Source organism: Gracilinanus agilis, chromosome 4, assembly GCF_016433145.1.
Source record: "Gracilinanus agilis isolate LMUSP501 chromosome 4, AgileGrace, whole genome shotgun sequence".
Taxonomy (NCBI): domain Eukaryota; kingdom Metazoa; phylum Chordata; class Mammalia; order Didelphimorphia; family Didelphidae; genus Gracilinanus; species Gracilinanus agilis.
In genome coordinates this window covers 70,393,863-70,420,549 of record NC_058133.1, presented here as the reverse complement: position 1 = coordinate 70,420,549, position 26,687 = coordinate 70,393,863, and the positions used below count along the sequence as shown (strand labels likewise).

At 35.2% G+C, this 26,687-nt stretch overlaps 1 protein-coding gene across 1 annotated transcript in view; it reads left to right on the top strand.

Annotated features, from left to right (window-relative positions):
- Positions 1–26,687, top strand: part of COP1 (COP1 E3 ubiquitin ligase) — a 317,833-nt gene that overhangs the window by 17,622 nt on the left and 273,524 nt on the right. The window contains exons 2-3 of the mRNA XM_044674889.1: positions 9,315–9,374; positions 17,698–17,795. Of these exons, the coding sequence (XP_044530824.1) occupies positions 9,315–9,374; positions 17,698–17,795 (158 nt within the window). The remainder of the gene's footprint in view (positions 1–9,314; positions 9,375–17,697; positions 17,796–26,687) is intronic.

Genomic DNA, 26,687 nt, shown 5'->3' with positions numbered 1-26,687 from the left:
CAATGGCACATTATTACCTCCAGGATCAACTATAACAGACTTTTATAATTCTTTCTAATCTTGCTTCATACTGCCTTTTCAGTCTTATGTCTTATTTCTCTTTGTGATTGAGATATTCTGGTTTCCTTGCACAAGTAATCCATTGCTTCTCTCTCTTTTCATAAATTGTCCAATATGCTAGTAATGCTCTCCCATTTCATCTTCACTTATAACTTCTCTGCCTTTTTTTTTCAGAGCACATCTCAGGTTCTGCCTTCTATGAGAAGTCTTTCCCTTTCCCCAGTTATTAGCATTCTCCTTCCTCAGTTACTTTGTGTGTTGTATCTATGTATGTATATATACATATATACATTTATGCCTATGGTTCACCTGGTTCTCCTTCTCTCCACTCCACCCTCATTTCCCACCACAAGCAAGATGTTAAATTCCTATAGAGCAAGGGCAATTTTTTTATCTTTATATTTCTGTCACTTGACATGGTCATTGTTGGTACATGGTAGTAGACACTTAATAAATTAGAATTAGAGGTGTAGATTAAAAGTAATACAATTCTCTTATATAATTTTTAAGGGTTATCACCCAAAATTTATGATTTGATTTAAGATAAGATTTATTTTACCCTGAAACACTTTGATGAAGACATTTTCAGTTGAACATCAAGCAAGCTCTCTCTATTCAAAGACTTGATTCATAATATTATTTTTAAAATGTCTAAGTTATTGACCCAATATTGAGAATTTAGGACATGGGAAAGATTTTTTATGGGGTACTATTAGTATATCTCTTTAGCTTTCCTTTCAGTAACCATTCCAATGTGTTGCTGATGTCTTCTATCATTGACTCATGCTCAGTGTATGATTGTCTATAGCCAACTATATAGTCACAGTCATAAAATGACTCAAAGGTACAGAGCTACATGAGAATCTTCATTTAGCAGTGATTTAGTACAAAAAGGTACATCTCATTCTGTGTTACAATCATACAAAAATCTTTGATAGACATAGCAACAAAAAGTTTCACTTGATCTTGTTCACTTTGGTTATCTGGATGGTATCTTGTCTTATGCTTTGATTTCTGGAGAACAAAAAAGGATTTTTATAAACCAATATTGACAAAATCTTTTGGGAAGGAATCAAGTTAAGTACAAAATAAGCCTATGTTTTAACTATGTGCTTAAAATTTAAGCTAAAAATTTTGAAACAGAGCTTTACATTACCATTTCTACCTGTATTCGCCATAGCAGAAAAAAAGTCAAATAAGATGACAAATAAGACAAATTGGAAACATAGCATTAATTGATCAAGTGTTTGTAAAATTTAGCTTTAACCTGTTCTGTTGATCAAATTGAAGATTTTAGAATTCCCCCCAAAAACTTGCAAGTAATGAACAGAGGAATAGTTTAGAACCTATAGTTTAGTATTGTGGTTTTTGGCAGCTCTTCATATTTTTGTCTTAAACGTTGTTTTCCATCCTTATATCTAATAAAGCCAGAATGATGCTTACTAGGCATCTTATTAAGAGCTTAAAAAAAACCCAACAACTTTAAAATGAATAAGCATTTATGTTCTCTCCCTCCACATTGGGGCTAGGAGGGGGAAGGAGAAAAAGATATACCAAACTCTAGAAGCAAATATGAATAGTAAAGGAAAAACAAATTCCTGAGTTGCTAATATGCAAAAGTGTATTTCTCATCCTTTATATTACTGAGTTTCTCATCTCTTTATCAGGAGGTAAATAGCATGCTACCTCATTAGTTGTCTGAAATTCTGATTGGCCATTATATTGATCAGAGTTCTTAAGGTTTTCAAAGTTGTCTTTATAGTGATATTGCTCTCTTGATTCTGCTTGATTTACTCTGTATTAGTTCATGCAAGTTATATTAGGTTTATCTGAATTCATTCTCAACCTTTTTGTCCTTTTTTATGGCACAATAAGTATTCCATTATTTCCTTATAGCATAATTTATTTAACACTTCTCTGAGTTATCCTCCTTAGTTTCCAGCCCTTTGCCCCTATGAAGAGTTGCTGTAAATAGTTTTGTATATTTGGATTCTTTCCCCTTTCTTCCCCTGAAGTACAGGCCCAAAGGAGAAAGCCTTAGTTTTAGTTACTTCTTGGGCATAGTTGCAAATTGTCTTCTAGAATAGTTGGGTGGATTCACAGTTCTGTTAACATCCTTATTGTTTCTGTTTTCCTGTCGCTCCTCTAACATTGTTATTTTGTTTCTTTGTCACTTTTTGTCTATCTGGTAGGTATGAGCTAGACCTTTAGAGTTGATATAAATTTGCATTTTTCTAGTTATTAGTGATTTGAAGAAACTTTATGTGCCTGTTGATAGCTTGGATCTTTTCCTTTGAGAACTGCTTATTCAGATCTGTTAGGATTAGGAATGACTTTTATAATGACATATATATGCACACACACATAATAATGACATATTCAAACTTACGTATGTTTGAATAAATTCCCAATATATCTTAGAAATGAGCCTTTTTATTTTATTTTTTTTTTAGAAATGAGCCTTTTTAAAGGATAATCTATAGGCAGTTTTTAAAGGAAGAAATTTGATCATCTATAGCCATATTTTACAAAATTAAATATTCTCTAAATATTTAGAAAACTTATTTTTATGTAAGCAAATTATTTTATCTTCTGTGATATTTTCTGCTGTTGTTGGGTTATAAAATATTCTCCTATAATACACCTGAATATAAATTTCTTTGCTGTTGAGGTTATGACATGTATTGTAGAATATCCTGATTGTTTTAAAATAGTGATCTAAAAATGATTTCTGCTAGGCTCCTTTCCAGTTTTCTGAAAAGATTTTGTGTCATAATATGAATTCTTATCACAGTAGATGAATTCCGTTTGTCAAAAGTAATGTATGTTATCCTGTCATAAATTTCTGGTTAAAAGAAATACACATAACATGAATGAGTCTCCGTTGTTCCACAATCGAATCTTTATAATAAATGAGAGCAGAGTCTGTGGTTGGAAAATTTAATATAAAGCATTCTTCAATCAACCAGAAGATGTGCCAGACACTGTGCTACCTTCCTGGGATACAAAAGACATACTTTGCCCTCAAGGACCTCACAGTCTATTGAAGGAGACTACATATAAACAGATATAAACAAAGAAGCTACATATTGGATAAATAGGACATAAGTAACAGTGGGAAGACACTAATTTAGAGAGGTTGAGGATGGCTTCTTGTAGAATGTGGGATTTTAGTTAGGACTTAAAGGAAACCATGGAAGTCCGTGGTTTTGGGTGGAAGAGGGAGAGTATTTCAGGCATGGGGGACACAGAAAATTCCCAGAGCTGAGAGATGGTGCATCTTGATCAAGAAACAACCAGGAGGCCGGTATCACTGGATTAAGGAGTTTTGGAGGAAAAGACTGGAGTGGGCTATGTTATGAAGGGCTTTGAATGCCAGAGCATTTTTTTTTTTTATCTGAAGGCAATGAAAGTTTATTGAGGAGTAGAAAGGAGATGAGATGTAATAGGATCTCTTGAACAAGCAGAGTGGATAGCATTGTTAAAGGAGTAAGCCTACTTCATCATTTGGGTGATGGGATGAAGGGATAGAGTGGCAGAAGGCAAAGTAGAAAAATATAAACATGTTAGAACTAGGAGGTACTTTAAAAAAATTACTTAATTCCTTAATTTTTTTTTCCTAAAACTCTTACTTTCTGTCTGTAAAACAAAAAAAAAACAATTTAAAACCCTTACCTTTTGTTTTAGTATCAATTCTAAGACAGAATAGCACAGTAAGGGCTAGGCAGTTGAGGTTAAATTGACTTGCCCAGGGTTGGTCACACAGTTAGGAAGTATCTGGAGCCATATTTGAATGCAGGTCTTTCTGATTCCAGGTCTGGCACTCTTATCCTAGATAGCTGCCTCTTAATAATTTAGTTTTACAGATGAGAAAATGGAGGCCTAGTGAGGGGAAATGACTTGCTCAATATCACATCTTTGCATCAGCAAAAGACCGAGTTCTAAAGCCTAGTTTTCTTGACTCTGAGGTTTGACTTTTTTTCCTTGTGCCGTGAACTGGGGTCATAATTCTCAAAAACTTCCTTGGGTCTGAAATTTCTAAGTTATGCCTCAGTTCTCACCTAAAAGATGCCACCATTTTGGGTCAAGTTTTACCTTCTTTGTGAAGCCTTTCCAGGGGCATCTCATTGGTAGCATCTTTACCCCGAAATTACCTTGACTGTATTTCATGTATTTCATTTCATTATGTGTAAACATTGTTTCCCAGAATTTAAGGAATGTTTCTTCCTTGAGTATAGGGACTGTTTCAGTCAGTCAACAGTTATTAAGTGTATATATGTGCCAGACAGAGTGCCAGCCTCTGGGGATACAAATAAAGGTAAAAATAAAAACAGAAAAATCACCAAAAATAGTCACCAGTGTCTGTTGGAGTTCCCAGTGCTGTAGGCATTTAATAAACACTTGATTGATAAATTAGAAAACCTATGACCAGGTAACTCTTAAATTTTCCCCAACTTGGGAATCCCCAGGGAGACCAGTGGAATATCACAGAATTTTTGATTTGGAAGAGATTAATCCATAATTAAGAAAAAATCTTTCCCCTACCCTTTCCCCTTGGTTATTGGAATTTAAATATGTGATTCAGCTTACAGACATTAATAAAGACTTTTCTAGGAATATATATGGGAATTGCCTCTACTCTCATCTCTTATTTTCAGTTTGGCATACAGTATTATTGAGAACACATATTAATTTTTAAAATATGTAGTTTTTTAAATTCTTATAAGATACAGTGATTCCAAACATCTACAAAGTAATTTGTGAGAAATTGATAGATTTATTAATGATAGATAAATTTGAGAGTCTTATTGGAATTTCAAATAATTTCCATTTTTTCACAAGACTATAGCAGACTCATAATAGAAAATGTAAATGGAAAATCATACTTGATGCATTTGAATTTTAACGTAATTCTTTAAAAATTATAGTGAACAATACTATGTGAGAATGTTTTTACATGTGTACATTTATATTTGATGTGTAAAATTGGAATGACTTAATTCTGTAATAGAAATACATTTGTTAAACTTTTTTTTCTGAACTTAGAAGTGGTAGTAAGTATAAAATAGGATTTCGCATTTGACCAACAGAAGGTTCTTTAGTCAAAAACTTCTTTTAATAAAAAATTTGTAATATTTTAATGTTTGAATAGATATTCTGGCCAAATTGTTCTACTTGCTGTTCTCAGCATTTGATGTCTTCATGCCTTGCCTTTGCACAGACTGCCTCCATTTCTCATTGCGTGCTCATATCACATAAGTATTTAAAAATTTCTGGCTTTAAGCACATATATTTCTTCAGGGAAGAACTTTTCCTGATTTCTGTTACTTGATTGTTTATGGCAGGCAGATCATTTAATTTCTTTGTCTTAGTTTCTTTATCTGTATTTGAGGGAGTTATATCACTGGGATGTTTGTGGGGATCAAATGAGAAAACACAGAAAGTGATTTGTAAATCTCAAAGCACATGTTCGCTAACATTACTTTAGACACTTAAATGCATTTTGTATTATATTGTACTCTAATTGTTGCAAAGTTTAATTGTTTTTAGAGTCCAATTTCATTACCTGTCCAAAGCCTTTTAATGGGGGAAATAAACTCTTATCTAGTGCTTGTGTAACAAATGTTATCTAATTTGATTACCAAGTAACCTATTTTCTCTCTGAGAGGGAAATAAGATGTTTTAACTAAGCCTCCATGCTGTTTCTTGAACAGAGCCCTCCCTTTTTCATCTCTGTTCATTTTCATTGGCTAACCTTTATGCTTGAATTATTCTTGCTCACCAAGGCCTCTTGACTTCCTTCTATTCTCAGCTAAAATCTCACCTAGAGGAAGCCTTTCTCAATCCTTAATTTTTAGTACCTTTCTTTTAAAAATTATTTCCAATTGATCCTATAAATAGCTTGTTTTTAAATAATCATTTCTATGTTTTCTCCTCTTATATTGCAAAGTCCTTAAGAGAAAGGACTGTCTTGTTTAGAGCAGTTCGGAGTAGATTTTTAATAAATGTTTATTGATCAAACCCGGCCTCAGCCACTTCCCAGCTGTGTGACCCTGGGCAAGTCACTTGACCCCCATTGCCCACCCTTACCAATCTTCCACCTATGAGACAATACACCGAAGTACAAGGGTTTAAAAAAAAATGTTTATTGAGTGACTGAAATATATTACTAATTGTTATTTACATAGTTCTATAAGATTTGCACAATCCTTTACTTTTTTCATGGCATTTTGAATCTCATGATAACACTCAAAATAGTGCCTTTTTCAATCTTTTCTTTTTCAATTCTCCAATAGTTCCTACTTGCGTCATCCTTTGAGCTGAGAACCTTACTTCAGCTTATCTTAGTTTTTCCCTGTAAAAGCAGTCTAGTTGTGGAGAACTTTCTCTTCTCTCCTCTTCATCTCACTTTACTCAATTGCCTTCTGGCTATCTCTTCCCTTCTTACTTGAGAAGGAGAATCTTCTTCTTGCTAAGGCAAAACCCCCTCATATGACAAATGATCCAATTTCATTCCATCTTCTCCAGCAGATTGCCTTGTCATTCCTACTCTCTTGCTAATCTTTTCCCCTTCTTCTCTGCTAGCTATTTCCTTACTATTCACTTATCTCTCTTATCCTCAGAAAAACCCTCAATTCCCTTATTGTTATTATCTTAAATCTCTCCTCCCTTTTGTAACTAAACTCTTTGAGAATGCCACTTACAGTTTGTGTCTTTAATTCTTTTAACTTTCTTCTTAAAAGTTGATTGCTCTGCATTTTATTCCAACTATATCATTTACCTGAAATAATTTTTTATTTCTCTTCACTTTTATATTCTCTTCTCTCCAGGTTTTCATAGCACTACTCTTTATACTCCTAGCTAAATAACTGGTCCATCTTAGGCTATCTTGGATTTTCTTTTTTCCCCCATACTATTTGGCTTAATGATTTCATCCCCTTCTATTGATTCAGTGGTCATCTCTTCACTTATATTTTCACTCAGATCTTTTTATCTATCCTTACTCTTGAGTCTCTTAAATCTCATATCTCCAATAACCCATTAGAAATCTGCAATTTGATGTGAAATAGATATATTAAACTTAACCATTTCCAAAATTGAATTCATTATGTTTCTCACCAAGCCCTTCCTTACTTTCCTACATCTATTTGAGAGAAACACTATCTTTGAAGTCACCTAGACTCATAATCTAAGTCTTGACTTCTCATTCAACCTCACCTCTCCATATCCAAATGAATAACCAACTACTATTGATTCTTCCTTTGTATATACCTCATTTATCTGCTTTCATCTGTTTTGCTTTTATATGCCTTTTTATCTGCTCTGACAACTGCTGCCATCTTGGTGCAGTCCCTCATCACCTTATGCCTAGACCAGTGATGGTGAACCTATGGCACAGGTGCTAAATATGGCACACAGAATACTCTCTATGGGCACTTGGCCACCCTCCGTCTGTACACCTCCACTCCCAGAATTCACTACTAGAAAGGCAGAGTGACCCAGGTGGAACTTTTCCCTTCCCCAACAACTTAGTGAGGACATTTCTCATTTAGCCCACCCCTCTGTCCAGCAGTCCCTGTGTGGGATAAGCAGAGGGTTTGGGCGTACACAGAATGTGGTGGTGGGGTGGGGTTTGACGCTTCGTCTTGTGCAGGGGGTGCACGGCACTCAGGGGGTGGGGGAAGAGGCCCAGCACTCTTTCTCTAAAAGGTTCACCATCACTGGCCTAGGCTATAGCTCTAGCAATAGCCTTCTGGTTAGTTTCTCTTCTTGAAGTCTCTCCTCACTCTAATCCATCTTTCATTTAGTTATTTAATTAATTTTTCTAAAAAGAAGATTTGATAATGTCAGACTCCTTTTTAGTAAACTTTGAATGGCTCTATGTTTCCTTCTAGGATCAGATTTAAACTTTTTTGGTATTCAGAACCCTTCATAATTTATATCCCTCCCTACCTTTCTAGGCTTCTTACACTTTATTTCCTTAACCCAGGTACTCTAGGTTCCAGGACTTTGGGCTTCTTATTGTTCCTTGTATAAGATGAATTTCCAAACTTCAGATAGTTTCACCTCTGTTCTCCTGTCCAGAATTTTCTCCCTAATTTCCTCCTCTAGGATTCCTTGAAGTTCTAGCTAACGTACTGTCTTCTATAAGAAATCTGTCCCAATTCCCCATTACTTATACTTCTTCTCTATAATTTCCAGGTTCTTCTTTGTATATCTTGTTTATATTTGGTTGTTCGGATATTTTCTCCTCTGAGCTATAAGCTCATTGGGAGCAGGGCCTGGCTTTTGCCCTTCCTTATATCTTCAGTGCTTAGTTAGCATTGTTCTTGGCATATAAGAGCTTTGACTATCTCATTGACAACAATCCAATGAAGAAGATAGAACAGATTTTGGTTTCCCTATTTTACAGAGGAGAGACCAGGCCCAGAGAGGTCAGGGCATACTGTCAGTAAGTAGTAGAAATAGAACTGAAGCCTAGGTCTTCTGACTTTAGATCCATTCCTTTTATTATCCACTGTGTACACTGCTTCTCAAAACCATAGTTAAGGCAGAGGTAACATAAATATTATGGCTAGCTTGAGGGTCAAAGAAATCAATACAATACAATCAAGCATATAATGCTTTTTAAGATGTATGAAACACTTGAAATAATCACTTGATCCTATAGCAATCCTTTGAGGTAGGTGCAATTTTTATCCCCATTTTATAGAGGAGAAAACTGATGCTTTATAAGGCTAAGTGATTTGTTCATGGGCTAATAGCAAATAATATCAGGAAAAAGTAGAATCCAGATGTCTCTTGATGACCAATTCAGTGCTCTTTTCATTATGCCTCATTGGTTTTCTTATTAATCACCATCTTTCAGATAAAAAAGATCTTAGGGGGGAGGGCAAAGATTAGATACCTATTAAGTGTATGAGGCAGGATTGGAACTTGTCTTTCCTCATTTCTATGACCAGAACTACTTCCAAAATACCATACTGCCTTTTAAAACATATACAAAACATTATTTACTTTATTAAACTGGAGAAGGGATTTTAAGGTTTTTTGCTGCTTTGGGGTCAGTATCTCACACATCAGTTTTATTAAAAGGGTGAAATTTGAAAGTTGAAGTTGATTAAAGTTAATATGAGTCTGAAAAACATGTGTTTTTGTTATTTTCCTGGCATTGTCAGCAATTCCTCTTTAAAATTGTGCTCTTTTGTGCTTCTTTACAAAAATTGTCATATTAATTTTTCGTTTTCTTTTAGCCCCATCTGTTTTGACATGATTGAAGAAGCATACATGACGAAATGTGGCCACAGTTTCTGGTAAGATGCTTTTGTTTGGTGAGATAGTGTTTTAGCGATTTCTAACTTAAGCATTGTTTATATTTCATTACTTTCAAAGAAAGGTACAAGCCTAGTTAAAGTACGAAGTCTCTGAAATAACTAGATTTACCTTAACCTTGTAGATTGATAACAAAAATGTTCTATCATTTCTTTCTCTTGAAAGTAGAAAGTAGAGAGCTTTAATTTAAGTACTGATATTTAACTTTTATTGACATTTAGTGCTTTCAGAATGCCCAATTTATTTTAACTGAGTTATTTTTATAAACCTGAGCTTTTGCTTTGGATTTTTTAACCTTTTTGCTTCTATTTTGGGTGAGTAAATGAATTTTAGTTTTCTGTAGATTTAACTTAATTTTGAAAATAGCATTCCTAGATTATAAAATTATTTCCATAGTGGCATAGATTGGAATTGTAAGTTTACCATTCCTCTTTAAAGTTGGTAGAATGTTAAACTGAAAATGATTGGTATTCAAGATGGGAGTGAGGAAAGGCAATAAACATTTATTTAGTGTCCACTATGTATGAGCCACTGTTATAATAAGCACTTCACAAATATTATCTCATTTGATCCTGACAACCTCCCTGGGAGGCAGACGCCATTATCCCCATTTTACTTTCGAGGAAATGAGACAAACAGAAATTAAATGACTTGCCCCAGAGGGTCATATAGCTAGTTAGCATCTCAGGCTAAATTTGAAATCAAGTCTTTTTCACTCCAGGCTTAATGCTTTATTCACTGTACCACCTACCTGCCTGATAGCTTTTAAGTTAGCATCAGCAGGTGTTTTAAGTAAGGTGTTTTAAGTGTGTCTTGACAGTTGTGTTAGGTACTGGTTATTCTATCAAAAAAATGAAAATCTCTACTTGCAAGGAGCTTACATTCTAATTGGGGAAATAACAAGGGTACATATAGAATAATTATAAGTGAGTACAGAATGAATACAAATAAATGCAAAGTAGTTATTAAAGGTATTTTGGGAAGAAAGACTTTAACAGTTGGAGGATCAAGAAAGACTTCTTATAAAATTTGGTGCTTGACTTGTCATTTGAAGGAAGAGAGAGGTTGGTTAAAGTGGAGATGACGAGTTAAATGTGTGTTTCAAGAACTGTGAACAACTGATGCAAATGCTTAGAACTGGGAAATGGAGTGTCCTGTGAAGAACAGATGGAAAACTAATTTGGCTAGTTTGCAGTATATGAATTAAGTGGAAGGCGAATCCTTTGAGACTGGAAAGATTAGTACAAATTATTAAGGGCTTTAAAAGTGAAACAGAAGAGTATATTTTATCTTAAAAGTAATTGGGTCTACTGGAGTTTGAGTATGAGAGTGATAAGATCAGCTTTGCATTTAAGGAAAATAATTTTGGCAATAACGTATGGTTTGATATAGCGTGGGGAGTATTATGGGGAAAACCAAGGGAGTTAAATAAAATATTATTTTGTGGGCTCAGTGGGTGTGAGGGAGACAGGAATGACAGAAGGCAGGACCAAACAAGGTAGGGAGACTGGGTTTAACTGCTAAGGAGATTATCTGTTAACAGAAGTGGCAGTTAGGCCCTAACTGTACCATCTAGGCAAGGGGCCTATGGAAACTAGCAGGCAAATGACAAGAGATTTTATAACAATTTTAATTAAGGGACTAAAATTGTTATAAACTCTCTTGCCTTTTGCCTCTCACAACAGGAGATAGTTAGGAGATTGCTACAATAATATAATTGAGTAGTGGTGAGAGCCTGCATTTAAGGTCATAGCTATGTGAGTAAAGAGATCAGATGCAAGAAATCTTCTAGAGGTAAAAATGTCAAGATTTGGTGAGTGATTGGTTATGGGAGTTGAGAGTGAGTTAGGAGTTAATGTCAAGATTATAGGATAGTCCTGGAAACCTGGAATAGTATGGTGCCTTTGAAAGAAATAAGGAAGTTTGGAGCAGAGGTAGTTTTGGGAGTAGAGGGGAAATGAATTCTATTTTGGACATTCTGTGTTTTAGATGATTTCATAATGGGCTATCCAATGTGAAATGTTCAGTAGGCAATTCAATAGCTTGGTTTAGTTGAGGATTCAATTGTGGCTATTGATGAAATTTCCAAGGTAGCAAGTATATAGAGAAAAGAAAGGAAGACTTACTACAGAGCCTTCAGAATACCTACAGTTGTTGGAACATGATATGTATTATTCAGAAAAGAAGACTGAGGTATGGTCAGGCAGATGAGAGGAGAACTTATGAGAGACTGCTGTCATGAAAACCCAGAGAAATGAAAGTATCTAGGAGTGGAGTCAAATATAGCACATTGAAATTAAGAACGATAGGGTCTAAGAAAAGACCAGTGAATTTGCCATTTTAGAGATTGCTTATAACTTTGGAGAGAGGAATTCTAATTGAATGAAGAGATTGGAAACCAGATTTCAAAGGATCAAGTAAGAGGAAAGGAAATGGAGACAGAAGCTTTATCAAAGAGTTTGACTGATAAAAGGATTGATATAATTAATATCTTTAGAGTATGGTAGAGTCTAGTAAATTTTTTTTTAATCATTTAAGATTAAAGGAAATTTGGGCATGTTTAAGGCAGTGGTCAAGGAAACAGTACATAGGAAGAGATAGAATATATGAAAGGGGGAGAACAGTATAGAGAGAGGTGGGAAGAGAGAGGAGAAGGAAAGGGGAAGAAAAAGAATAGAGAGATGAGGGAAAATTGTAATTAGGCAAGAATGGGATCAAGGGCCCCAATAGTAGGAGATGTAATGGAAAGGGCCCTCAGTTTTCTCAATAAAGTACAAGTATATTATATATTATGTGACAAGTATATAATTATTTTTAGTTTGGATGCTAATCTGGTCTATTTGTTGAAGTGTTGCATTTGTTTATCTTGTTCTGTCACTTTTTGGATTATTTCTTAATGATCATATGAGATGTATAAAATACTTTTCAAACTTTAAAGCATTTAATGTTTCAGCTATTATTGATATTAATGTCAACATTATTATTTTTATTACTGTTGTTAAAGGGCGGTTTGATGCCATATAGTTAACTTTATTTAACACGTTTATTATATGCCATCTCTGTGCAAAGCACTGAGATATGTTCTGGATTATAAAAAGATGAAAAATTATCTGGATTCTTCCCTTTGGGAGATCAATTGAATTGAATAAAAAAGCATATATTATATACTTACTCTGTGTCAGGAACTATGCTAAGTATTAGGGATACAAATACAAAAAATGAGACAGTCCCTGTCCTCAAGGAGCTTATATTTGAAAAGGAATATGACTTACTTCTCTCCCTTACATCAGATGTACACAGAGATGATCATATTCTTGCTTTATTCATCACTCACAAGTGCACCACTTTGATGTTCCTGAACCAAATTTGACATTCCTTTATGTGATCATAGGCTGCTGTTTTTTTTCTAGCTTACTCTCTGCTTTCAATCTCACACTATATTCTTCATATACATGATGCTCTCCAGTCTCTACACTCCTCTGTTCTTTGCCATACCATCAAGTCTTTAGTGGCTCCACTCTCCTTCTTTCCTCATCTTGACCCCTTGGTGAATCAGTTAGAGTTCACACTGCCACTTTTTCTAAGGAACCCTTTGCCCCCTTTCATATTCCTTATGTTCCCTTGCCAGAACTCAACCTTGGATTAGTTCCTTTTTTTCTTTTTTCTTTTGTACTTGCTGCTAATGAAGCTTCAGAAAATCATTGAACATCACTAACTGGATCCATTACAAATTTATATTATATAATCTCAATTGGATCTGCACTGTAGCAGAGCAGTCCTTTTATATCTCCTTAATTGACTTACTATCCCACTCATGGTGACTTTTCCAAACCTTTTTGTTGCTCCTCAGACTTTCCATTACCATCCTTTTACTCATCCTCTCAACTACTTGCTTTATGCTTCAGGAAAGAATTGAGTCCATTAGCATGATCTCCCTTTCTTCTCTTCTTATCTCACTTTCCTCAAATATCTTCTGCCAGTATCCCTTTCACCCATCACATGACAAACAGATCTTTCTTGTGTCTTACTTACACGATTTGTTAAATTAGACTCCTCTGACCAGGTGGTTGCAGGGTTTTCTTCTAGTTCTCAGATTTTGTGAAATTTCAAAATTTTCCCTTAGACTTAAAATAAAAAGTGACTTTGGGTTGGTTGGTGAGTGGGTGTGTAAATAGAATAGCCAGATCCCATTTAATAGTCAAGAATCTACTCAACACAGGCGTGCTAATGATGTCACTCCCACCTCCCTTAGTGGGGAGGGGAGACGAGTTACCCACACGTGACAATAAGTAACAAATCAAGAATAAGGGACTGCCCTTTGGGCAGTCCAAATCAATGTAGAAACTGCCATTTGTCCATTTGAATTAGAGGTGGACCACAGGAAGTGATGAAAGACACACTCTCTTTAAGTAAGTTAGTGAACTTCCTGTAGAGTTAGTTGTCGTCTGGAACTGGAAGAAGAAGCATCTCCTGAGACCACAGACAGATTACACTCTGTATTGTCACGTGGGTAAGTTAGGCTGGCTTCCTTGGCCTAGCTGGGCCAATTCTAAACTCTGCCTATCCGGCTGTTGGGCCTTGCGGCTTACAGCTTCATTTATTTAGTCTTCTAACCTCCCTCTTCTCTTTATCCCTACTCACCTTCTGATTGTAAATAAACTCCTCAACCCGATGCTGACTTGGGTCTGATTTAATTACGGAATCAACCTGAATTGTTGATTCCTGGCGGCCACATATTTTAAAGATATAATTATAATAACTAAATTTTAATTCTTACATGGGATAAGTATTATTTGAGAATATGAAGGAAGCCAGTCTAACCTTATAGCAGTTGCTTAAAACTTTTGATCACCTTGCTATAAAGTTGGGAATAGATAAGGGTCTTTGACATTGTCTGGGGTATTAAGATTAAAAATGATAAAGGCTGATATAAATATATAAATTAGTATTTTAATTAAAGCCATGCTGATAGATAAAGTCATTAGACCACGCGCTTGTAAGAATTCAAAACTGCCGCCTAGCCATAATTACCTCCCCTCTCCTCCTGAGCCCAGTAGCCAAAGAGGAGAGCTAAAGAGCTAAAAAAAAGGATTTACTTACGGATTTCCTCTCATTTTAAACTGTTCCGAGCGTGGGGACGCAGACGTCCCCACGCTCAAAGAACCGGAACCGGAAACCCGTTGGACCACGGGAAATGTAGTTTGATAGTTCCCACGTGTCCATAGAAAATATATATACTTTTAGATGGCATCTCCCAGATTTCACTTTTACAATTCCCCTTGAGGTCTGGCAAAAAAAAGGTTAGCCCTTTTTCTTCGCTGGACCTGTAAAAATAGACAACTTCTAAGAATTTAGGAATTTGGGGGATAAAAGAAATGGATAAACAAATGGATAAAATTAGCCGCATTGACAAAAAAACAATTTGGGGGCAGTCCCCTATTGGTATAACAGTGTACAATTAGAACAAATTGCATTCAACTCAATTTCCACTCCCCATAGTTCAATCAACTGCACCCCAAAGTTCAAATTTGGTCTTCATGGTACAGTGAAGGCTTTTCAGACATCTTCATGGTGTCTTTACCAAACAGGTTCGTCGTCTGGATTCTGGGGAGATGGCAAGATCCTTATCCTGAAATTATTCTCAAAAGAATTTAAACTTTACATTATAGATTACAAAACATACACTTTCTTCTAAGATTTATACAATTCCCCCTGAAATTACTCCTAAAAGAGTTAAATATACATATATTTTGACATTATTGAATTTTAAAAAACTTAACACACATCCCATCCCCCTGAGGGAAATTCTAAACACCTTTTTTCCTTAAAAAAAGGTACCTCAGGTCAGCTAAGGATGAGTGGCTGAGTCCCACCTGAGGCAAAAATGTGCTGTTGCTTTTAGCAAAAGCATGGCGAGCAAGGCCACTTTCCTTTTTTAAAAAATTGCCCCAAAAAACTGAGCAAGACAGCCAAAAAACAGGCATGGCTCTCTTTAGGCTATCTGGAAAATTGAGAGTTCAAATTTTCACCTTCTGGTTTGCCAAACTGTTATGATTAAAAATGATGAAGGCCACCGAGATCAAAAGGAAGAATAGTATTTTAATAAAAGCCATGCTGAAATTCCAACCTCACCTCCGCCATTTACCTTCCCTCTCTCCGCGAGCTCAGGTAGCTAAAAAGCCGGTAGCTAAAGGGGCAGGTAGCTAAAGAGGAGAGCTAAAAAGCTAAAAAAAAGAATTTACTTTCGGATTTCCTCTCATTTTAAACTGTTCTCTGCATGGGGACGCAGACGTCCACACGCCCAAAGAACCGGAACCAGAAACCCGTTGGACCACGGGAAATGTAGTTTGATAGTTCCCACGTGTCCATAGAAAATATATATACTTTTAGATGGCATCTCCCAAATTTCACTTTTACAGGGGAGAGGAAGAGTATTATTTCCATACCAGTTCTTGGCCTGTTGTGCCCCAATTTTGGTTAGTATTTTTGTTTCCTCTCCTTTCAAGGAAGGAAGAAAAAAGATTGAACCCAGTAGTAAACTATTCTACTAAATAGGTTTTTTAGGGTAATGCTTGTGTTTTGTTTTGTTTTGTTTTTTTTTTTAAAGAATGGGAGAGGAAGACATTACAAAGTATTAATATTTGGAATTTGGATATAAAAGAAAATCGATTTCTCTTTAAGATTTCTTGCTTCATAACATTTTTTCTTTAGCTTCTCTCATTAACCAGCCAATTGTCCAGCCCAACTAATTCAACCTCCCTACCATCTTTGGCTTCTGTCATTATCTTTCTGCTTATATTACCTCCATCCTAATTCAAGCCCTCATCACCTCTCAGTCCTTAAATATCTTTCTAATTTGCTTGCTTCAAGGTTCTCCTATCCAATCTATTCTTTGCAAGGCTACCAAAACAGTCTTCCTGAAGTACAAGGCTGACCATGGCATATTCTTGCTCAAGAATCTTCGCTATTTTTCCTCTAGCTAACAGGTTAACAAACAAAATTATCAGCACAACTTTAATGTCCTTCACATTCTGATTCTAGCCCTTTTTTATTTATCTATTCCTATTGCTTCATTCTATATGTTCGTTTCTCTAGCTTATCTGAGCCTCTTTATGACAAAGATTTGTTATTCACTCTCCTATCTCTATACCATGATTTCTCCTATCATCAATCCCTGGGTACTTGGGATGCATAACTTTTTTGGCTCTAACTCAGAATACTTAGCTTCCTTCAAAGTTTATCTACAAGGTAAGGAATATACATTTGGAGAAGAAGGCCTTCAGATGTCTCAGCTGGTTCAGCCTCCACATTTTGCCTCCTGCTTAAAACTTTCCCATAACTCTTTAGTTTTAGTGTTTTTCTTTTTTTTTTTTTTTCAAATTATGATTTATTTACTGCTCTCTTTCTGTGTTATATCTCCTAGTAGAATGGAAGGTATTTAAGGGCAGGACTGTTTTTCAATTATGTCTTTAAATTCCCATATCCTAGTATTATACCCTTGTATGTGGCTTGTACTTAACCATATTTGGTATTAATTAGATTGGACTTTTGTTCAGGAGAAAATTTTTTAAAAGTTTGGTTAGTCATGATTCCAATTTAATTACCTTAGAGCTACATTAAAATGTGCTAGATTTGAAGGAGTCTTTGGAGATCTTTAGACTAACCTCATAGGAACATAGATCTAGAGCTGGAAGGAATTTCAGAAGTTGTATAGTATAACTCCTTCTGTTTAAAATTGAAGAAACTGAGTCCCAGGGAAGTTCTTTGAGTTTGCCAAAGTTTACACAACATAATTGGCAGAGCTGGGATTTAAATCTGGGCCTTTACCTAAAAATCTTTCACTTTTCTACTGTAACAACACTATAATCCATAAATCTTTTTTCTTTGAGATAACATAATCACCTCACTGAATAAATAAGAGTAATTTCCCAGATTTATGATTTTAAATGTATTTTTTGTGAATCAGCATTAAAAATTAGTCTCATATGAGTATTTTTAACCATAAAATATCCTAATTTAAGGTATTCCTCTCTTTTGTTGTTGTTGCATATTGGGTATGATGAGTTTTCCAACATTCCAAAAAATACAGAGTTCACAAATCAGTGTAAACATATTGATGTGGTTACAGGTTCTGTAAAATGCATGTTTTCTCTGGAAAGAAAAAATATCAAATAAAAAAAAGTACTGCTAAAAAAAATTAGTCTCATTTTGGCTTTATAAAGATAAAATCTTACAACTAACTTTTTTGAGGGTATAGCATATATTATTGATTTATTTTTTTTCTTTTTTCTTCCTTACCTATAGCTATAAATGTATCCATCAGAGCCTGGAAGACAATAATAGGTGTCCCAAGTGTAATTATGTTGTGGACAATATTGACCATCTTTATCCTAACTTCTTAGGTGAGTATTTGGAAATGATTTTTTTAGATGCCACTCACTGTGTAGACCTGATAATTAAGATTTTGCTTTCTTAGAGCTGCTAAGTTAGAGATGAATAACTTTAGGGTTTTTTTTTTTTTTTACTAGAAGACTTGGTTATACCTGTTAGAAAAGCAATACTTTAACTTAAACCTAAGAATTGTATTTTGTAGTATCTTCTGTTTTTGCCTTTACAAAATATACTCCTGATAGTAGGTGTTGCTTTGGGTGGTAGTTGTCTGTTACTTTTTCCAGAAAGTGAGATGGCACAGTGAATAAAGTGCTGTACTTGGTATCAGAACCATTCCTCAGCAGCTTAGCAGCTCTGTGCAAGTTACTGTCCTTTCTAAGCTTCAGTTGCCTTATCTGTGAAGTGGGGATATTAATAGCACCTTCTTCATATGGTTGTTCTAAGGGTCATTTGAGATAATATGTAAAGAAGGCACTTTGCAAACTTTAAGGCATGTTGGTTAATTGAATAATATTATTTTAACCTTATAAAAACAAAATTATACAGTTTTATAAGCAACATTTCATAAGGAAATATTCTCAACTTTCATTCTTCTTACCAAACTTTATAATGATAAAAAAGATACAAAATTAAATTGAGTCCTGTCTTTGCATCAGTAGAAGTTGGAAGGAACCAATTGAATCTGAATAGCTTTAGTTAATTTAGAATCTAAAATTTTTGGCATAATTACATTTTGTAGGATAAAGTAAAAAATAATGTTATTGAACAATAAAAACCAGTATATAAGTATAGTGCGTTAACTCATGGTTTTGGAAAATTGCTGTAGGAAGGATAATCTGTGAGTGCAATTATAAATCTTTGGAAATAAGTCTTTTTTATTGAAGATATAGTTTTGTGTTTTTTAAATGTTAAAAATTGCATAGTAATGAAAGATGCTTGTCAGAGTGGACTCATCACTAGGAATAAAATGTAGAGACAACCCAACTTGTTAAAAGATTGTTACATAGTATCTATGGTATAGCTAAGGATTTTCCAGGAATTATAATAAATTAAGTTCCTTGTCTTGCCACAATGGATATCTTTAACTTTCTGTAGTCTTCTCAACTTCTCAGTTGCATCCTACTTCCTTACATTTATAGCAGATAAATTAGACTTCTGCATTATTGGGAAAATGGGGACAAACTGAAAAAACAGTAGGAGCTTCTTCAGCTGTACTTCTCACCATGCTCAGTGTCACCACTGATTTACTCTAGTCTTTAAGCAATGAAGTCAGTATATAAGGCAAGGACAGTGAACAGAATGATCGGGATAAACATGGATCTCTTGAACATTCCTGCTTTGTTTGGAATCTCATTTTTCCTTTTCCCTCTCCCATGATGTCTTTTATATATATGTATAAGTATATCTACTAAGGAATGGCTCTTATTCATTAGTAGATAAATGGTGAGAAGATAAATATTAATATACATATGCACACATATATAAGCACATTGCACATATGTTTCATATGTGGTATATCAGGCCTTTCTCACAAAATTTGCTGCAAAGATTTCCCCTTATAATTAATTCTATGTTAATTTTCACTATTATTTTTTTCCCAGTTAACTTTAACTATATCTTCTTTGTGAAACAAATTTCCATTTCATATGGTCAAAATTATCCATTTAGACTCTTGTTAAACTTTCTTATCTTTGTATAATCAAGAACACTTCTACACGTAGTTGTGAAAGGTATGATCTTTGATATCTAAATGATAAATTTAGATTTCCATTATAAGAATAGGTGTTTTATAACACCTTCTAGATATCTAGAATAACGATTCTAGAATCCTAGATTTCTGTTCAGGATTTGATTTCTTTGTTGTTTATTACTTTGTTGTTTATTATTTGTCGATTTTTGGGGGGGTATAAAAGGGAGCATATTCCGATCCCTAAACTATTTTATTTATTTAAAAAAATGTTCCTTCTGTAATTTGACTAACTTTTCCTTTAAGAGCCTAGATGCTATTCCATTCAGTGCATATACTATTAAATATTGCTATTATTTCATTATCCATGGTACTGTGAGAGGCAATTTGGTAGTACAGTGGATAGAGTACTGAATCTGAAGTCAAGAACACTTGAGTTCAAATGTGGCCTCAGATACTTCCTTGCAGACTTGGTGACTTTGGGCAACTCACTTAAACCTCTGCCTCAGTTCTCTCATATTTTCTTTTATTTTTTTCATTCTTTTGATTTTGTTTTATTGTTTCTTGATATCTCATGATGTCATTAGCTTGTATTTGCTCAATTCTAATTTTTAAAGAATGAATTTCTTCCATGACCTTTTGATCCTCCTTTTCCATTTAGTTCATTCTACTTTTCATGGAACTCTTTTATTCATTGGATTTTTGTGCTTTTTCCAGTTGATCAGTTTACTTTTGAAGCCATTTTCTTTTTTGCATTACGTTCATTTCTTTTTCCCCATTTTTCTTCAATCTGTCTTATTTTTTTCTTTTAAGCATTTATTAATATTCATTTTAACATGTTTACATGATTCATGCTCCTACTTTCCCCTTCACCCCCCACATTCCCCCCACCCATGGCCGATGCACATTTCCACTAGTTTTGTCATGTGTCCTTGATCAAGACCTATTTCCAAATTGTTGGTAGTTGCATTGGTGTGGTAGTTTCGAGTCCACACCCTCAATCATGTCCACCCCGACCTATGCATTCAAGCAGTTGTTTTTCTTATATGTTTCCTCTCCTGCAGTCCTTCCTCTGAATGTGGGCAGCCTTCTTTACCATAAATCCCTCAGAATTGTCCTGGGTCATTGTATTGCTGCTGGTACAGAGGTCCATTACATTCAATTTTACCATAGTATATCAGTCTCTGTGTACAATGTTCTTCTGGCTCTGCTCCTTTCGCTCTGCATCTGTTCCTGGAGGTCTCTCCAGTTCGCCTGGAACTCCTCCAGTTTATTATTCCTTTTAGCACAATAGTATTCCATCACCCGCATATACCACAGTTTGTTCAGCCATTCCCCAATTGAAGGACATACCCTCCTTTTCCAGTTTGTTGCCACCACAAAAAGCGCAGCTATAAATATTTTCGTACAAGTCTGTTTATCTATGATCTCTTTGGGGTACAAACACAACAATGGTATGGCTGGATCAAAGGGCAGGCATTCTTTTATAGCCCTTTGAGCATACTTCCAAATTGCCATCCAGAATGGTTGGATCAGTTCACAACTCCACCAGCAATGCATTAATGTCCCAATTTTGCCACATCCCCTCCAGCATTCATTAATCTCCCCTTCTTTCATTTTGGCCAGTCTGCTAGGTGTGAGGTGATACCTCAGAGTTGTTTTGATTTGCATTTCTCTAATTATTAAAGATTTAGAACACTTTCTCATGTGCTTATTGATACTTTTGATTTCTTTACTTGAAAATTGCCTATTCATGTATCTTGCCCATTTATCAATTGGGGGATGGCTTGATTTTTTCTACAATTGATTTAACTCCTTGTATATTTGAGTAATTAGACCCCTGTCAGAGTTTTTTGTTATATTTTTTTCCCAATTTGTTGTTTTCCTTCTGATTTTGACTACATTGTTTTTGACTGTACAAAAGCTTTTTAGTTTAATATAATCAAAAGCATTTTAATTTACATTTTGTAATTTTCTCTAACTCTTGCTTGGTTTTAAATTCTTTCCTTTCCCAGAGATCTGACAGGTATACTATTCTGTGTTCACTTAACTTATTTATAGTTTTCCTCTTTATATTCAAGTCATTCACCCATTCTGAATTTATCTTGGTGTAGGGTGTGAGATGTTGATCTAAACCTTTCTCTCCCATATTGTTTTCCAAATTTCCCAGCAGTTTTGGTCAAATAGTGGATGTTTGTCCCAAAAGTTGGGCTCTTTGGGTTTATCATACACTGTCTTGCTGATGTCATTTATCCCAAGTCTATTTCACTGATCCTCCCTTCTGTCTCTTAGCCAGTACCATATTGTTTTGATGACTGCTGCTTGATAGTATAGTTTAATATCTGGTACTGCTAGGCCCCCTTCCTTCACATTTTTTTTTCATTATTTCCCTTGATATTCTTGATCTTTTGTTATTCCAAATGAAATTTGCTATAGTTTTTCCTAATTCAGTAAAGAAGTTTTTTGGTAGTTTGATAGGTGTGGCGCTAAATAGGTAAATTAATTTGGTTAGAATGGTCATTTTTATTATGTTAGCTTGTCCTACCCATGAGCAATCAGTGGCTTTCCAGTTGTTTAGATCCAGTTTTATTTGTTTGGAAAGTGTTTTGTAGTTGTTTTCCTATAATTGCTGTGTTTGTTTTGGTAGATAGATTCCTAAGTATTTTATATTGTCTAGGGTGATTTTAAATGGTGTTTCTCTTTCTACCTCTTGCTGCTCTAATGTGTTGGAAATATATAGAAATGCTGATGATTTATGTGCATTTATTTTGTATCCTGCAACTTTGCTAAAGTTGTTGATTATTTCTACAAGCTTCTTAGTTGATTCTCTAGGATTTTTTAAGTAGACCATCATATCATCTACAAAGAGTGATAGCTTAGTTTCCTCCTTGCCTATTTTGATACCTTTAATTTCTTTTTCTTCTCTAATTGCTATTGCTAGTGTTTCTAGTACTATGTTGAATAATAGAGGTGATAATTGGCATCCTTGTTTCACTCCTGATCTTATTGGGAAGGCTTCTAATTTATCCCCATTGCATATGATGCTTGTTGATGGTTTTAGATATATACTGTTTATTATTTTTAGGAAAGGTCCTTCTATTCCTATACTTTTCAGTGTTTTCAATAGGAATGGATGCTGTATTTTGTCAAAAGCTTTTTCAGCATCCATTGAGATAATCATGTGATTTTTGTTTGTTAATGACTGTTGATATGGTCAATTATGTGGATGGTTTTCCTAATGTTGAACCATCCTTGCATTCCTGGTATAAATCCCACCTGATCATGGTGGATGATCTTCTTAATTACTTGCTGGAGTCTCTTTGCTAGTATTCTATTTAAGATTTTTGTATCTATGTTCATTAGGGAGATTGGTCTGTAGTTTTCTTTCTCTGTTTTTGATCTCCCTGGCTTTGGAATCAGTACCATATTTTTGTCATAAAAGGAATTTGGTAGGACTCCTTCTTTGCTTATCATATCAAATAATTTGTATAGTATTGGGATTAGTTGCTCTTTGAATGTCTGATAGAATTCACTTGTGAATCCATCAGGCCCTGGCGATTTTTTCTTAGGGAGTTCTTTGATGGCTTGTTCAATTTCTTTTTCTGATATGGGATTATTTAGGTATTCTATTTCTTCTGCTGTTAATCTAGGCAGTTTATATTTTTGTAAATATTCATCCATATCTCCTAAATTGTTATATTTATTGCCATATAATTGGGTGAAATAGTTTTTAATGATTTCCTTAATTTCCCCTTCATTAGAGGTGAGGTCTCCCTTTTCATCTTTGATACTGTTAATTTGGTTTTCTTCTTTCCTTTTTTTTATTAGATTGACCAGTACTTTGCCTATTTTATCAGTTTTTTTAAAATACCAGCTTCTAGTCTATTTATTAATTCAATAGTTCTTTTACTTTTGATTTTATTAATTTCTCCCTTGATTTTTAGTATTTCTAATTTAGTTTTCATCTGGGGATTTTTAATTTGCTTGCTTTCTAGTTTTTTGAGTTGCATGCCCAATTCATTAATCTTCGCCCTCCCTAATTTGTTAATATATGCACTCAAGGATATAAATTTACCCCTGAGTACTGCCTTGGCTGCATCCTATGGAGTTTGGTAGGATGTCTCATCATTGTCATTCTCTTCAATGAAACTGTTGATTGTTTCTATGATTTCTTCTTTGACAAATTGGTTTTGGAGAATCATATTATTTAATTTCCAATTAGTTTTTGATTTGCCTGTCCAGGTGCCCTTACTAATTATTATTTTTCTTGCATTATGATCTAAGAAGGTTACATTTATTATTTCTGCTCTTTTGCATTTGTTTGCAATGTTTCTATGCCCTATTACATGGTCAATCTTTGTGAATGTACCATGTACAGCAGAAAAGAAGGTGTATTCCTTTTTGTCCCTATTTTTTTTTCTCCACATATCAATTAAGTCTAATTTTTCTAGGACTTCATTCACCTCTCTTACCTCTTTCTTATTTATTTTTTGGTTTGATTTATCTAGATCTGAAAGAGGAATATTTAGATCTCCCACTATTATGGTTTTCCTATCTATTTCCTTCTTGAGCTCTGCCAGTTTCTCCTTTATGAATTTGAATGCTATGTCACTTGGTGCATACATATTGAGTAGTGTTATTTCCTCATTGTTTATACTGCCTTTAATCAGGATGTAATGACCTTCCCTGTCTTTTTTAATCATATCTATTTTTACTTTGGCTTTGTCAGAAATCACAATAACCACTTCTGTCTTCTTTATCCTCTCACTCAGGGTCTGTCTGCGCTCTCTAGGCTCCGGAGGTTTCAGGTCTTGTTCTTGGGGGTCACACCTCCTGGTGGTTCTTCCCCCCTCCCCCCATCTGCCCTTATGCCCGAGGCTCCTTCAACAGTCTCAGGGGCTGCTTCCACAGTCGTGCTCCGGTCTGCACAGGGTCCCCACTCGAGGTCCAAGCCTGCGCTCGAGATCCTTGTCCGCGCCTAAGTCAATGCCTTTACCCACGCTTGAGCTCAAAGTCTTTGCAGTCTTTAGCCTCTTGTGGTCCTAACTCTTGCTGCTCTCAGGAACAGGCCCTGGAGCTGCCAATGACTAAATGGGTGCCCCAAACCTGCTTTAACTCTTGTGCGCTGGCCTTGGCATTGTATGTGGTGTGTGGGGTAGGGGAGGGGCTTCTTCCTCTTGCATTTTAGAGAGAGCTGTTTCACCCCTTTATAGCATGGAAATGCCCTGATTCCGCGTACCTTCAATGCTGCACCCTGTTGTGGGGTCCCTTCGTTTGTCTGGATTTGTTTTTATGTCCCTTTGAGGAGTCCTGTATGCTTTGGTTAGGAGAGGTCAGGCAGCCGCTTTTTACTCTGCCGCCATCTTAACCCGGAACCAGCACTCTGGTTAACTCATTTTTGACATTTAATCTGTTGAAACTAAGTTCCCTCAAAGAGGCAGGTCAAGACAATGACTGAAGCTGAAGGTGACTCCTAAGGCTGACTTTCTTCTTTGAGCCCACCTTCCCCTTAAAGCTGATTTCCTTCTTGGAGTTCACTTTCCACTAGAGTCCTGTCTTATTTTATTTTTGAATTCCTTTTTGAGTTCTTCTAGTATCTGAAATCAGTTGACATTTTTCTTTGTAGTTTTTGCATGTGGTTTCTTGGATTTCACCAACCTCTATTGAATCTTTGTCTTCATAGAAATTTTCTATGATTAGGTGTTTCTTTTGCTGTTTATTCATTTTCCCAGCCTTTTTTTGGCCTGGGGATTGATAGTTATGAAAGCTGTTGATTCTGTTTCCTTTGCTGATGGGCTTGCAGAATGACTCAGCACTCTGAGCTATTTTGCCCCACAGCTAGGGCTTTACTGCAGCACAGTCTTGAAAGGACCAAGTACTAGGGACTTTCTCTGTGGGCTGGTGGTCAAGCTTGGGACTTTAAGGAGTATGTGTGGAGTGTGCGGTGCTCTGTTGTTGGTGTAGTCAAGGTCCTGGAATCCCAAAGTTGGTCTATGTCCAGGTTCAGAAACTGGAGCCATGGGAGGGGGAAGGAGGAAGAGAGTTGGCCAACACTCCTCTTCATGTAGTTTTATTTCCAGTTCTCCCTTATTCCATGAAAATTTATCTCTCTGTCTACCTTTTAAGTTGTTTTCTGCAAGAGAACCCCCCTGTCCATCTTATTGTTAGTTTTTGACACCTGCCATTTCAAGGTGCTTGGTTTGGAAGGATTATCAGAGTATTTCAGCTTTCATTGCTATTAAGCTGGCATCTTTGCTCCACTTCCTGCCTCAGTTTTCTCAACTACGAAATTGGGATAATAATAACGCCACTCTTATGGTTTTTTGAAGATCAAATGAGATATTTGTAAAGCAGTTAGCATACTGACTGGCATAAAGTAAATGCTTGTTTCCTTCCTTTTCTTTAGTTAAGCATAATAAATAGTTTTTCTGCTTCTCTCTTTTAATTGTATCTGTTTTTAATGTTCTTAGTCTCAGATCATGATTACTGCTACTGATTTCTACTCTCATTTTAATTCTAAATTAGTTGTGTGTGTGTGTGTTTCCTGTAATAAAAATATTTTTGACTTGCTTTCTAATCTGTTCTGCTACCTTTCTACCTTTTCTAGGTGAGGTTATCTCATTTATATTCATTTTTATTATTGTAATTTGCATTTTTCTTTTCCCCTTTTTCTCCCTAGCTACCTCATTATAAAGAAGGGGTTAGAGAAAGAGAAGGAATTTATCAGTACTAGTTATCATTTAAATGATCTTTTATTACTTCTCTTTCTTTTCTTCTTTACTAAGCCAAGACCCCAATTTCTTAGATTTTCTTTTTTTTAACTTTACAATAGCCTCTCTCAAACTGATATTTCACTTGTAATAATTCCTTTCCTGATTTTATCATCCTTCTACACCCCATCTTCCTTAGCCTTTTCTAACCCTATTTTCTGTTGTTATATACCAAACTGTGTGTTTGTCTTTTCAGTCCTTTGTCTTGTTAAAAATAAGAATATGGTCATGTGATACTGTTTTTCAGACCCCTTTCTTCACATTTATAGACTCTTCTCTTATGTGCTCTATTTATCTGAAATGTAAGCTCTTGTCTATAGCCTTATTTATTCCACAATGTATTCTTTTTCTCTCCATTTTCTTTTATTCAAAACAAAACAAAAAGACCTCCCCCAGGTCTTGTTTTTCTCCTCTCCTCTCCTCTCCTCTCCTCTCCTCTCCTCTCC